This window comes from Corvus moneduloides, chromosome 14 (genome assembly GCF_009650955.1).
Source record: "Corvus moneduloides isolate bCorMon1 chromosome 14, bCorMon1.pri, whole genome shotgun sequence".
Classification (NCBI taxonomy): Eukaryota; Metazoa; Chordata; class Aves; order Passeriformes; family Corvidae; genus Corvus; species Corvus moneduloides.
In genome coordinates, this window is record NC_045489.1 from 15,976,941 (window position 1) to 15,992,507 (window position 15,567).

Genomic DNA, 15,567 nt, shown 5'->3' on the forward strand with positions numbered 1-15,567 from the left:
CAGAGCAAAGTTAATGCCAACTCAGCCCAGCTTGCAATGCTAATGCCACCTCTGCATTCTGGTGAGGCAAAAGTTATCAGGACCACCACCACAGCACCTCTACCTACAGGCCAGTCAAGTATGACCCCCACGCTTACAAGAGGAGAATTTTAGTCAAATATACACTGTCAGATATTCAGTGTCAAATATAAAAAGGCAAAACAGTGTTTAAAATACATTAATACAATTTTCTCCCAAATCTGGAGAGATATTGAGTTCCCTTAGGCTTTACTGGTATGCAACCATTTTTCTCAGCAATATATGTTGTTACTGTCCTTCTACCAAAGCAGTGCTCATAGTCAGGAATCTGTATATTTTTCCAGGACAGGAGGGTGCCTGTCTAGCCTTTGCTTCACCAGTAACAGTTGTCTTAGTACTGCTTCTTCATCTCCAAGTGATGAGCCACAGAGCCAGCCTGCTTGGTGGGAAAGGTTTGAGAAAAATCCCAGCAGCACATTTTGACCTTGCACGTGCTGTCTTCTTCATTAGCAGTGGTTTTGCCCTTTTTTTCCATGAAATATGTCCAAAGGCTTATGTGCTAACCTGAAGCATGCAAAGAAATTCCTGGGGTTTTGGTCTTATCCCAAAGCATGATCTCTCAGGAGCAACTACAGCCCAGCACAGAGCTAAGGGTGCAAGGAGCAAACACATCCCACCAGCACATGAGTCATGGAAATGCCTTGCTGAGGAAGTCCCTGATCCCATAGACACACTGGTGGGCAGAAATGCAAACCAGAACCCTAAATGTGCTCTGAAACTGTGACCTGAGGGAGGCTGTGAGAGCTATTCTAGGCCTCCTTTGTCTCCATGCCCAATCTGCCCTCAGCATATCCCCCTGCCCTAGGAGACCACAATTCCTTTTATATCAGCGGTGCCACTCCAGGCACATTCGTCAGACTGAGGATTATCTCCAGTGGGAGAGGGGAAGGCTTAGCTGGTACCTGGAGGCTCTTGAAGGACATCATTAGAACAGCTTGCAAGCATGAGGCTGCTCAGCCCCTTTGAGAGACAAATACTCAGGGCAGAAACAAAAAGCTGTTAGATGTAAGTTCAGTTAATCTGAGATGAGTGTTTACTGATCCTTGAAGCACACATTTATACCTTTCATACTCTTTCATACTTCTATGAATAGATCTCCTCAGTAAAACAATGAAGTACTATGAAAGTTAAATGGGGATTTAAATTTCATTTTCAAACCTGAATGGTTTATCGTATACACGAACCTCAGGTACGTACCTGAAATCAAAATCATAATACCATTAGTGAGTCAGAGAAAGAATGAAAATGTTTTCAAACACACACACACAATTTGTGGAATCTGCCTATGGCACTGACACACAGCAAAATTTAAAGGATGGCCTTATCTCAGTCACTTACGAACTAAATTGAATTTACACTGCTTCTGAGGATGTAAAACTGTGAGCTGGAAAATTGGTAGCATGTGTAATTTCAGCACTCTATAGCAAATGACCAAACCTTGAACATTCTGGGAAGCAGAGGAAAAGCCCTTCCAGGCACATATTTGTGTCACAAGGAACTTCAGAATTAAAACCTTTCAGCTATTTTCATATCAGAAGCGATGTGTGTGTACTTCCACATCAATGAAGTGCTTTCATTCAGATTTTCAAAGGGATACTTTGTTTATTTTAATATTACCCTTTCTCCTGTATGACAAAGTGTGCACCCAGGGTTTGACTGGTTCCTCATCACTGCTGCTGAGCACTGCATGGAGACCTCCACTTGTTGCCAGAGTGGCCCAAGGCCACCTTCCTCAGAGCAGGATAGAGGGAGTCTGCTGAGATGGTCAAGTCCACATGTTGGTTGTGAAAACTTCGATACTACACGAAATCTGAAATCTTGAAACAATACCAAGATTCTGCCAGCAGGCTCACACCTAAATTTGATTTTCATTTTCAATTCTGAGGGTATTTCTGTTGCCTGCATTTCTATTTCCAGCTTCAGCACAGTTCTATCTAGTATAAAACTCATTTTTACAAGCCCAGCCCTTGACAGCAGCCACTTCTTCTCTAACTGAAGACAAAATTCTTGCTCAAGTTACGTTTGCTAAAGCACAGGACAAGTGGCTGTAATGTACTTTAACCTGGAACAACGAAGACTTTGGAAAAGATCCACTCAAAATGAAATTGTCAAGAGACAGGAGGACTCTGTTATGCTCTCCTGCTTTAAAACCTAATCATATGTTTAGGCTTGTGCAACTTGACAGATTTGTAGCTCAATGAGCAAAGAACCTCTTTTATATTCTGCTGTCGGCATTAAGCTTTCAGAAAAAAATTGTATGCAAAAGCCACTGAATTAAGATAAATTACATGCTTTTTACTTCTTATTTTGAACTCTGATTCAGAAACTGAACTCAGGATTCTTTGCATGGAATGCATTTAAAAGTCTCTTCATCTGAAGCAGGACTTAGGAAGTGCAAACTGACCAGCCTGCACTTAAGTGCTGCTTTGAATTTGATACCTAATCACAAACAGAAATGCACAAACTCCTTCATGATACTGAACACCGAAGTGAGGATGGATTCACTTAACCTATTTCATCCTCTTGAAATTAGCACAGGATTTCACCAGGCCTTTCCAAGTGACAGGTAGTTAAGGGCCAGAAAACAGCAACAATACACTTTGAGTGAGTTCTCTTTCATTCCATGCTCAGTTTATTCCCGTGTCTGCCACACTTCTAAATTCATTTATGAACTACCAATAATTGTGCTAAAATAAGCTAGATACATACCAAGAGCACTTTTCTTTCTCCATTTAGTGCAACCTTCTGGAGAAAGCCTGAGCAAATGGGTACACCCTATTATATGCACTGGGGAGCGTGGAAATCCAACAGCATTTCAGTGCCCTGAAAAAGCTCTATGGGGAGAACTGATTCTGCCTGTATCTTCAAAAAAAGGGATGCAAGTAAAGACTCTCCTGGGCCAGCTGTATCAGCATCAGAGGGAATGAACAGAACACAAACAAAGCCCAGCTGTGCTGTACACTCTCCCAGCTATGATCCTGACACAGGAGGGCACACAGGTACAGCTGCACCTCGTGTCCCTTCCAGCCTGGGAGGGGAAATGCTGCCCAGAACAGTCCCTCAAAGCTCCGTGCACTGCAGACATTCCACAGAGCAACTGCTCACAGCTCCTTCCTAAAGACTTTAGGATGCTGGGGAACAGCTGCAACATCCATTGCCTTATGGAGGGCTGACAAACCATTGCCTTGTGCAAAATAAAAGTGCCTTTCCATCTCCTTTCCAAGCTATGTCTTTTAAGCTTCATAATTTCACCTGTTTCATATCCTATCATAAACACAGAGTGGTCAAACCTCTCCTGAGAAAGCTGGGTAGGGGTGAGGTGTTGGTTTGCACTGTCCAGCAGCACAAAGTCACCTCACCTGTTCTGGCTCAGGTACCTTTGTCCTTGGGGCACAGCAGAGGTCACAATGTGCCTATTTTCCATTGTCATGAGCCCAATCCCCACCAAGTAGCTCCACGAAGAGACAGGCCTGTGTCCTAACATCTGTTTGGTCAGGCACCAGATTTTCTCCCCAGTCTGCTGAATCAGTGAACCGTGCATGAAGTATTTACTTTATCTCTTGGACCCAGAGTCCAAACCACAGCTTGATCCTCAAGGCACTAGTGCAGGCAGCCACCTTCAGCACTAGCCAAAATTTCTAAGGATATGTCTGCAATATCTAAGGCAGCACAGGCAGAAATCTGCAAGTTACCTCCAAAAATGGAAGCAGAACAGTCTTATTGCCCAAGTTTTGAAATGTGATTTTTACATCTCTGCTGGGGAGGTGTCTATCAGTTTCTCCCTCTGCTTTACAGTGCAACGTGGAGCACAAATTCTGTGCTGATTCTGAGGTGCCTGTGCAAATGGAGCCCACGTGGACTTGTTCTCATGTGACTGCTTACATACTGAATCCAGCAGCTCTCTTTCCCGTGCCAAATAAAGAGCACAGAGAATTTAAAATAATAATAATAATTTTTAAAAATCTTAAATGAATTGATTAAACCCAACACAATTTCACTGTGGATTGTATTACCTGGGGGAAATGTAGCAGGCCTGTGACACATGAAAAAAAAATGTTTCTAGTAGATATTTTTGTTATATTTGTGAGGAAAGAAGGTATAGTTCCCCTAATTTTTTTTCATAGCCTTTTTCCAAGGCAAACTTCTTCAAAATCAGTCCCTGTAGCACCCAGACATCCAGAATCATATTCCACTTCTAAAGCAGGCAAAAACTCAGGCGAAATTCACATACCTGGAAAATGCTTTTCCTTGCAGTACATCACTGAAAGCAAAACTGCTTTATAAAATAGAAATTAAATGTTAAGTCTCTGTAAGACTGCATTTTAATCAAGCATGAAAGGGAATACAGCAGATGGAAGTGGTCATACGATTCTGCCCTTGCCTCGAATGTCTCTTTTCTAAAGCACATTGAAAGAATTCCAGAAAAAAACCTGTTTTTCTTCACATAATTCTCAGTATTACAGAGTCATCTTGCTATCATTTTGTGCTTTCTTCCTTATTTTACTGCTGCTTTATTTATTGTGTTTTATCAAAGCAATACAGACGTGTCTTCTGTTATGCCTACTCCTCGTTCACTAACGCGCCTAAACTTGCTAGCTCAGTACTAGCAGCAATCCAGCTGTGGCAGAGAGCAGTGCAGGCCATAAAGCCTGTGCAGGAGCAGTAAATACCTCACTTATAGCCTGTCTTCAACTCTGTGCTGGTCCACTTAAACCATTAGCAGGACTTGAGAGGGTTTAACTGCAGGCACCACAGTGCAGCCGTGTGCTTTGTGCTGGCCGGGTTCTCCTGCCTGAGCCTTTGCTAATGCTGTTTCCTGCTTTGTTTACACAGCAGTTTTAGGGCACTATTTGTCTGTGTTACTGTTGTTATTGGCTTATTGATACGGACACAGCAGCAGTGCTTCAGCGTGGAGAGTGGTGATGCTCTGAAAAATGACTGCTCACTCTGGTCTCCGACCAGCTGCAAGGAAAGGCTTCCATTTCCCAGTAATCAGTTATTCCATTCCGACATGCAGGCCAGCTAAATTAATTTGAGTATCCTCTTAAAAAAGAAAAAAAAACCCTACATGAAAATTGGAGTAACACTATTATTCATTCAGACACAGTCAAGAGCGTGAGCCACGTTGCTTACCTATGGATATGGTCCAAACTGCAGCAATTTTCATAATGGCCTTGGTGCGGGAATTGAAGCGGCTGTGCTCAATGGGATTGCGAATTGCTACGTACCGATCAAGAGAGATGGCACAGAGGTGCATAATAGATGCAGTTGAAAAGAGCACATCTAGGGAAATCCATATAGGGCACAACTGTTTAGGCAAAGGCCAAGCATAATCTGAAACATAGAGAGAAAAGAAATGAAAGGAAAAAAAGGAAAGGAAATAATTTGGGAAGCTAGGCCATCATTTCTGAGAAACCATTGGGATATTTTAGCTCTGTGACACCAGTAAGGGGCATGTGCGTGAGGAGTGGACAAGAAACCTCTCATGGGACTTCTCTGCAGGCAGTTCCTGGCTCTGGACACTCCATAAACCCATAGCCATTTCCCACACATCTGGTTTCTGTGACCAGTGGCTAAAGGGCAGTGACCACTTCAGCTCTGTTCCCCACTCTTAACCTTTCTTCCATATCTTTACAAAATCAAATATTACATTCCTTTATAACTTGCTCATCACATTGTTTTCACAGATTGCAAAGCACTTTGTGGCATTAACTTCAGTCAGAAGTTAAAACCCCCTTGATATGTCTGTCTGCTGAGGAGAAAGGTAGCAGACAGTTTTTCTGCACAGTCTAACACATAGCTAAATGGCACTACTTCACCTTTTCTCCCCAGGCAGTGTGTGTGATATCAAAGGGATACTTTCCTCCTTACAGAGAAGCTGGGATTGAGTGGCTGAAATTCAAAAACTGTTTTGAAGGTAGACAGAGTAGTGTTATTCTGTACAGAATCTATGTTAGCAAACAGAACAGACTCGATAGCCACATCTGACAGCAGCTGGCACGCAGCTCATTTGGGTGCCTGCACTTATTAAACTGTTTACTCAGTGCTGAAGTACAGCTTGAGAATAAAAGTGACCCAGAAAGATCCTCAAGTGCCACTGATATTTAAATCAAAGCTCAGAGAAAATTGATCTGTGAATGACACCCCCATGTCAGTGTCCAGCATGGATTGTGCGTGATCAATAACACATCCTGTCAAGCTCTGGGCTTCTTATTGAAACAAATCAAGAGTATCTATAGCAGCTGAAAACATGAGAGACTTCATAATAGTTGAATAATGAGATATTCTTGTGTCTTCATTCAGAACGTGGATATCTAAAGCAATCTTGACGTTTAACCCAAGGATCAGAATCACCACTCTGCAGAATCAATGTTATATTAAGAATAGTGCAGCTCCATCCTACTGATCTCAAATGGAAAGGATGAAACATTAGTCTCAGAAATCATAGTTTGAAACAAATTACCCAGCCAAGAGAGACCCAGGATACCTTCATGCAGAAACCTGAGATTAACTGAACCAGAGTAAATTATTATGAAATGTCCCAGAGAAGCCCAGGAACCTTTCACAACGAGCACAGCAGAACAAGATGGACACATTAGTTCATTTTACCAGTGGGAAACACTCAGATGAAGCGCTAAGTACTCACCAAACCCACACAGCCAGACCTCAGCTCTGGGGAGATAAGCCACTCATTTCAGTGAGTTTGCACCACGTCTATTAAATGGACTGTAAGTGGACTGAAATCCACAGCAGCAAGCATTTAAGAGGTCCCTGTCAAAGGGAACTAAGTAAAGCACTTTGTGGCTGGTGCATCTTTAAAAGGCACCTCTGTTGTACAAATGAATAGAGCTTGATTAAGTATGACTCAGCCCCTTTATAACACTACAATCAAATTCTCTGCCTCCTGCTCACCTTCACACTTTGCAATAGCTGAGGACATCATTGGCATCAATCTGCAATTGAGCTCAGAGCTGCAGCTAAGCGCACCTTGGATTTGCCAGGTGTTTAATGATGCCTCAGTGAATGCTCTGGGGAAGAACAAGTCAGAAATCCTACAAGTGGTTGCCGTGCTTCCTGTACAGCCCCAGGCTTTCTCTGCCAACCCACACTAAAACACATTCAGCACACTTTATTCCTCCCTACTTCTCCTCTGAGTTGCCAGAGCCAGCTTTGTGCTGCAGGCTGAGATGAACCATGAGCACAAAGGCCCTGAGTGTGCCCTGATGGAGCAAGCAGTCCCTGGGAGCTTGTGCAGCGTGATCATGACTCTGCAGACAGCCTCTGCAGAGGGGAACAGTGACATTGATGGCTACTCCCCACATCAGGTAGATGGCCAGGAAACCTCCAGTGTCTCCAGAAAAAGACACTCGGCCTCCAGGCTTCCTGTGCGTGGGAGCGACTCCAGTCTGATCCACGGTGCTGCAGTGGGTACAGTCTGATGCCTGACATTTGCTAGACCTGGAAGAGGTTTCTACAGCAACCACTTTTCAGCATTATTGAATGAAGAATAGCCTCTCTTACTTCTTCCTTCAAGCTATCCAAACACTTCCAGTGACTGATTCCCCCCTGGAACAACTTCTGCTATTGATGTGAACTAGCACAGCTTCGCAACCAAGAAGCTATCAGCAGCAAAAGCGGTGTGAGGAGAGGAGACATCACCTGCTGTCAGCCCTGGCCCTGCAGGAGCCACAGACACCAACAGATCCAAGCCATGCTGCTCAGAACTACTGCCCAGGCAACCGCCAGGATGTTTTTGAAGATAAAGGTGAGATGAAAGTTCTCCTAAAGCCAAATCCTGTTAGTCTTTACTGTCCCAGGGCACTCCACTACACTTCTAGCTGAACAGCCAGTTGTACGAGTAGATATTTTACTTTCTCAGGAAGTTTCCTAAAATGATCTGCAATACCAAAATGTCACTCTGGAAATCTGTAGAGTGGCAGCTTGTAACACATCACTGTAGCTCGATAGGAAGGGCATAATATATATTCTATCTCAAAATGTAATTATTTTTAAGTAAGCATGGTGCGTGCCTTTGAAAAACACCTACACAGCCTACAAAGCCAGTAATTTGTAAAAAAAGAAAAACAGCTTTATTCTAATTCTGTTTTGAATAAATGTATAGAAACATAGGAAATGTGCCCTGTGACTGTGCCAAGATGCAATCAAGGATTTAAAAAAAATCTGTTAACGATGTTATACCTTTAAAACAATTTTATCCTCAGAAACACTCTAATTACAGAGGATAACATTTCTCTAATTTATTCTTTTTTCTCTTATTTCATTTACAAAGAATAGCAATTACCCTATATTTAGAAGAGCAGATGACTGAGTGAAATGAATTCTTGGACCCCAGCACCTCTAAGATGTAGTAATTGCATTTCCAGTGGAAAACATTCATCTCAGTCCAAATCTGGCTTCAAGAATGAAACAGTGCTAAACACCTGCGGAAGCAAAAAACCAAATTCTTTGTAAGAAACTCTGATTTTTGTACCTTGAATTAATCTGAGCCCTTAAAATCATATATTTAATGCATTGGCTGGTAGACCAGATAGGAGAGTGCTGAAGGGAATTAGATGAATGCAGCAGATCAGAACAAAAGTTGGTATTTCTTTACCCAGCATGTAATCAAACCACAGATTTTTGTGCCTCCAGATATTTTGTGGGTGGTAGATGTTTACAATGGCCAAATTCACAGAGAAAAGAGTATAGAAGACTATTGCAGTGATATTACTTTGAGATCAGTGTTAGCTTCTGGCTCTGGTCAGAATAAAACTATTGCGTAAAAAACCCAGGAAGGAAACTTCTCCAGAATATTGCTTCAGCCTCCAGTGCTGAATAGCATCTCATGGAATCTGTGGTTGATGTGGTTCCTCAGAGGACACATGGGACAAACACTCATATTTAACCAGGGGTCATGATCCCCAGGTGGGATTTCATCTCCTTCTCTGGGGTGAAAAAGCAAACCACAGTTGCTCTGTGTCCCTGAACAGCTGAGATGAGCAAAAACTGTTGGCAGAAAAATAAAGAAACTCAAAAGCATTTTGGCAAAGCGACAGACCATCTCTGTGTGTAGTTAATTTGCTGTCAGATAAGAGTTCCTTACATTTCTTGTGTTTTCCATCAAGAAAGATGACAGCTATGAAACTGAGTCACCTTTGTCAGAGGTTTTATGCATATGGATAAAAAGTGTTTCTTAGCACTGTTAGGGGCATTGTACTGTTCAGTGCATGAGAGTCAGAATTACCAGCTAGATAGCAGGAGGTGACTGAATAATCCAAAACACAGCAAATGGAAATAAAATTAAATATGTCAAATGATAAAACAGAATTACTCCAGATTGTAGGAGAATGGCTGTACTGAAAAAAAAAATTTAAACTGGCTGTTACTTGTACATATTCAGTACTTCTAGAATGCAATCTGCTCCAGGAGATCTCCTGGGAAAATGTGGTGTAACACCTAGGAAAAATCTGGAATAACAGCAACAAAGTACCTGCTTACACCACAATAAAACGAAGAATTATGTAAAATTCATCTCAGTATCTTCAAGAGTTTTTCCATGAAAAAACTCACAACAATCTGCATCAATCATTTCTTTTCCAACCATGAACAGGAATTTGGAAAAGGTTTCAGAACACATTTGTTGTGTTTAGCCAGTATCTGTTGGGATGGATAGAAGGATAAAAACCATCCTTCAAAGTGACACAGGAAGAAAAAGGGTATATTTTGCCTCATTATGACATTTAACATACATATACATATATGCACACTATATATATTATTTATATAAAAGAAACAGAGCTAACAGGTGCAGAATAAGTACTAAAGATGCTTATGTGTTCAAAAGCCCCTTTTAACATTGTTCATTGGCTTGGCTAGAAACTAAAATACATGTAATATTTCTCATTTTAGGCTTCTGATATTTACTGTTTTTACAATTCACTTCTAACTACTTTAATGAATTGAATGAAAAAACATAGGGGTTTGAATAAATCCCAGTACAAAGCACAATTTCCCAGCAGTTAAAATGGCAACACCACGCGTGCTTGAAGCACCTTTTGGATCATCCTGCAGCTGCCACAGATCTGTTGCAGGCCATACACTGACCCACTGTTCTGTGTCGTGCTCTGACTCTTGGAAAAGTCAGTCACAAAGGCATCAGGAAATGGTTCAGATGATTCCCTGAGAATTCCAAACTGAGCTGAGTGCCCTGTGCAATGACAGCGCTCGCTTGGGTTTCCTTGCTGGAACTGAGAGCAGCAGCAGCAGCCAACGCAAACAGCAACCCAGAAAACACCCCAGACCTGTCACTTTCTGATAGGTTTTGCAGCTTTTGAAGACTCCTTCATACATTCCAAGGAAACCCACTGTTGTGCTTTGCAGAATAAAGCCTACTCTTTCCCACTGCTTTTTATCCCCGCTGCACCATTGAAAACTGAAGAATTTTGTATGAACCAGACTTTCCAGTGTTCACTTTAAAGTTTCATAGCTGCCACAGGCTTTACAAAAATAGAAAGCAATTACATACAGTTTTAACATTACTGCATTGCACTATTCCCAAGGGAATGAAAGAATTTAAATGATCCTTTTCTCTCTCTCTCTCTCTTACCTAGGAAGTAAAGTGTTTCTTAGTCTGAAATACCACATCAGGAAGTGTAAAGCTATGTTATGTCTTTTCTGCTAGTTTGTTTTCCTCAGATTTACATGGACAAATGACTCAGAGGCACCTCTATCACTCAGAGAGCCACACACCCAAGGGTGCTGAAAATCTCCATCGTGCCCAAGAAGTACAGAACGTCTTGCTTGACTCCCCACAGTCATCAGTGTTTACCAGCACATCCACAGAGGGGCTCAGGCATACTCAGCCAAGACCCCTGGCTAAATAAAACCGGTCTCAAGGGCAGCACTGCCAATCCTTTTGATTTTATCATCAATGGAGTGGAATTTAATGTTTTTCCAATATATTGAACTCCTGGGCACCAAGTTACATGAGAAATTAAGCTTACCTTTAAGTTTCTAGTTTGCATTTTTCTAGAGGAAGAAAAGGCTGTCCTAAGGCTATCTGGATCCCTTAAGCAGCACATGTTCTAGCCCAGCCAAGCACAGGTACATAGTTACACACAAAGAATGATGGTGGCTTTTAGGAGGAGGACTGTGTTCGTCAGTGCTGCAAGTTCAAAAATGCTTGAGTGTCCCAGCAGGTGCTGAGCAGAGGATGGGCTCTCAGGTGATGTGATGGCCAAGAGAATGGAGGAGACCACCAAGTAAGAAAAGGAGGTGACCCTCTGTCCAGGCACAGCGTTGGAGGGATCACGGCTGGCATCCTACACTCGACCAGAACATCTGCGAGGGGAAGATGCTGCTCTGCCATAGTGCAACACCACACAAAGGATTTATTTGGATCTGTGCCACTGATCACATCCAACTGGGCTGTGACACCATTCCTGAGCTTCAGTTTTCCTCTGAGCTATTTGTTTTTCAACTCTTGGAGCTGTCAATGTAGCACAAGTGGCCCTCAGGCAGGGAGCAGCAGGAAATGGGCACGGAGCGGTGTGGTCTCCTTTGGAAACCCCCCCTCACTGAGGGAAACTCCAGAGGAGCTGAATGTGCCTCCAAAGATATTTTGGTTCTCATCTCACAAGTTACAGTGATTAATTGATGTGACTGTATTTTATTGCAAATTAAACAATTGCACTCACTATGCTGTTATAAGAATTTTAAATAACTGCTAGATTTTCCTTTCTATCCAGTATTGCAATGACTTGCAGTCTTGACAGGATGTGTAAAAAAGAAGGAAAATTAAAGCTAGAACAGATATAATTATCTGAGCTAGGGAAAGGCTGCTTGAATACCATTTAAGTAATATTTTAAATGCAAGGAGCCAGCTTTCCAAATACTATGCTTAAAACAACCCTGATAATAAAATGGGATGTTTGCTAAGAAGCAAACCTAGGGAATGTTGTTTTCATCCCAATGTCAGCATCTCTTCTCTTATGGAAATATAAAATTATTCTGGTGCGATTTGTCATTCCAAAAATCCATGTGTTAGATTGATATTTTCATTTATTGGCAGAGACTAAAATTAAGTTTGAAGCCAGAGGAAAAATTTCCAGGCTCAATAATGTTCTCTGCTCGCAGTTTAAGCATCTGTAGTTGCATCTGGAATTTTTGCATTGAGTGATATGGACAGTTAACGGAGCAATGGTACAATTAATTGAATTGTTTCAGCAAGGTTTCATATAAACGGTTCCTTCCAGCATTTTAACTCCACGAGAGCTATGATCTCTTCACACACTTCTGAGCTACATGTCCTTCATAATAATTTATCTAAATGGAACCACTGTCTAATAAAATATTCATTGCAGTAAACATTTTCTATTTACTGATGTTCTGTATGTCAGCACACCATCAGGACAGCGTCCTCTCCTTCAATTTCCATCATGCAGGTCATAGATCAGCCTTCACCTGTTATTTGAACAACTAAAGCAACAGTTGAATGCACACCACACTGGAAAGTAAGCCCACAAGTGAACACAGATCTCACAGGAATACCTTCTAAACATAAGAATATAAATATTTTCAAAAAGTCTGTCTCCTAGCAAAGTGCACAAACGTGTTTGTAACAGGTGGTTTTCCTCCAGTTTTGATATAGTTGAGAAAGATCCATTATCACAAGAAAGAGCTGCCAAAGCCTACAGATCATTTGAGGAAACTAAAATTCAGAACTTAAAATGATGTGGCATTATTCAATTACAGCTGACTGCTGAGCAGTTACCTTGGCTGGAACAAAGAAGCCATCTGCTTGAACCCAGAGTTTCTAAGATCAAATCGAGTTTAGACTATGCCTCAATCCTAGGATGGGTTCTGGGGCTAGTGAGAGGACACAAAACCATAGAGAGGATTTTTTTTAGGTATTTGGTTTTATTTCAGCATAACTCAGTGGCAATTCAGATGTCTGTGCTATCCTGACAGCTGCCTTGGAGCCTGCATGGGATTAATCCTCTTTCTCAGCTCGGGCTCCCTCCTGACAGTGCAACTGGACAAACTGGCCTCCAAATCAGGATAAAATATCTGATTTCACGAAGAGATAAAATAAGGATTTTCTTCTTTTAATATAAAGGGTTCCTTATTCAGAGAATACAGGTCAGTCATTTTAACTAGCCAAGGTTTTTATTAAACATTTCAGGAAGATGACAAATTTGATAAGAATTTACACTCACTGTAAACCATGTTCTGCAAACCAGCAGTGTTGGCTTTGAGCATACAGGTGCAGATGTTTGGTCTGCTATACCTGACATGCACACTCTGTATTTTTTCCCCTATGGCTTGGGATATAAAGCATGATGTGAGGTTTTGCCTCCCTCTTGCTGCAGGCTGCTTGATGTGCCCAGGATGTGATCCTCGTTTCGGCCACCATTCAGCTCAGCCGTGCACCTGCACCAGTCCCATGCCAAAGCCAAGTGCAACCCACACTCAAGAGCTTTGGGGAATTTAGGGACACTGGAGGAGTTCAGTGAATCAGCTTTTCAATTAGGGACAGTGGGTTAGTGGTCTGGATGCACTTCATGCCAGCGTGAGGCACGGTTTGCTGTCTGATGAGGTCAGAAGCCATTACAAGCACTTGGTGAGACTGATACTGGCAAGAAACCACTTCAACCAAAGGAAACAAGCTATATTTTGGTCATGCTTAGAGATAATTATTTTCATTCCTGATATTTCTCAGAGCAGGATTTGCAAAACACAGTCCATGTTTAGCTCCTTCCAAGACAATGGGCATCTCTGATTCTATGTGATTATACAGGTGGGAATGCCAGTGTGAGAGTGCTCCACAGAAGCCACTGCCAAAAGCAGTTATCTGGGGGCTGCTAAGAAGCCTAGAAATTCTGGCCCTCATCCTTGAGTGCCATCTACTGTCCTGCTGTCACTGCATACCTGAGGTGCACACTTCCCACTTGCAAAGCATTTCTGCCCCTGTGCCCAGACTGCTCCGGACTGGGAACAGACACACTTCTCACTACAGCAGAAACATCAGACTTGAGGTCAGCACACTGGAAACAGCACCTTCAGGGGCTGTCTCAAGGGAATAATTTGCTCATGAACACTGTTCCATGTGCAGTAATCCCAAGGAAGTGTGTGAGCATGTGAGCAACTGTCACTTCTCTAGGAGTTTGTTGATCACCATGTGCCAACTCAACATAAAAATCTGTGCATGTGCATGCAACCTGCCCAAATTAAAAGGCAGCAGAATGAAGGACCACGGTCATTCCCTGAAACAGGAGTGGAGGGCAATTCATCTTGTATGCAAACAAGACACAGAGATTTAATTAAAGAACTCTAACAGCAATCTAGAAAATGCATGTATTGCTAATCAGTTCTATACTCTATAGGAATAACCTGTTGCACCATGCAAGTATGCAAAATATGCTCAGTTTGCAACCAGAAATGCACCCAGTTATCCATTAGGATTCTTGATATGTGGTGTGACCCAGACTAAAACTTTGGAGGAATTTTGCTGACAATTGTCTTTTAACTGAGGAATAAGATGTATTCCTCAGTAAGAGAGGAGCTAAACAAGTGCAGCTAAACTCAACCAAGCTATTTAACTACTTGACCTCTTCTCAAATCTTGCACAATACTTGAAAAATATAATTTCAGTAGCCTTTATCTGCCAGCACAGTGTTCCAAAGTTTGAAGTCAACCTCAGTTACCTAGCTGTCCTTCCCCACTTCCCTGTTTTCCCATAATACTTAGATGTTTCCTCATTTTGCCACACCATGGAAACCCTGGAGGCTTCTTTCACAGGCCTGGAAAATAATTTTCCACAAGAAGATGAGGTCTGAAAGCTTTATTGGCTGATAAGCCTGCCAGGAAGCTCATTTCTCTCAGCAGCACAAGAGGCTTTCCTAGACAGCCCAGGCACCCACAGGACATGGGTGTGTGAGCAGAGAGCCCCTGCTGCAACCTGCTCCATTTCTGTGGTGGCAAAGAAGTACAAACATTAAAGGCTCGTGTTTAATCCAACACCTCAGTGGGGACTATGGACAGAATCACAGTCTTGGGATGTCTCTGCATTATGCCTTGGAGGGAAGAAGGCCTGCAGCCTTCACCCTGGCATGTTGCAGTGCTTCCCCTTGCACCTGTCAAGGCCTGCAGGATAACTCTGTCTTCAACCCAGGAGCAGCCAGTGCTACAGATCAGAGACTCAATTCCTGGCTCTCCTGTAGGATTTTTCATTCAGACCGGCTGGGAATCAACCTCCCATCTGGATATGATGCTCAGAGGAGGCTGCCTTGTCCCAAGCCCCCTTGCTCTGAACAGGGCACGTCACCCTGTCACAAGCATTCAAAGCAACCCTGGGAAAGCAGGGGTCTGGGAAGGCTGCCCGTGAATGAAGCTGCATTGTCTGTCTTGAGAAGCACAGGGCTCCTGCAACCCTGCTCACCCCCAGCCCTCACAGCACAGCTGCTACACCCCAACCAGCCTAATGAAACA

The 15,567-nt window shown here is 42.6% G+C and overlaps 1 protein-coding gene across 6 annotated transcripts in view; it reads right to left on the reverse strand.

Annotated features, from left to right (window-relative positions):
- The window catches only part of HTR2C (5-hydroxytryptamine receptor 2C), a 263,054-nt gene that overhangs the window by 6,920 nt on the left and 240,567 nt on the right, over positions 1-15,567 (reverse strand). For 5 of the 6 annotated variants that reach the window (XM_032124098.1, XM_032124096.1, XM_032124094.1 and 2 more), the window contains one exon: positions 5,212-5,412. The exons of the other annotated variant lie outside the window; for it this stretch is intronic. In XM_032124098.1, coding sequence (XP_031979989.1) covers positions 5,212-5,412 — 201 coding nt within the window. The remainder of the gene's footprint in view (positions 1-5,211; positions 5,413-15,567) is intronic. 6 annotated transcript variants of the gene reach the window in all.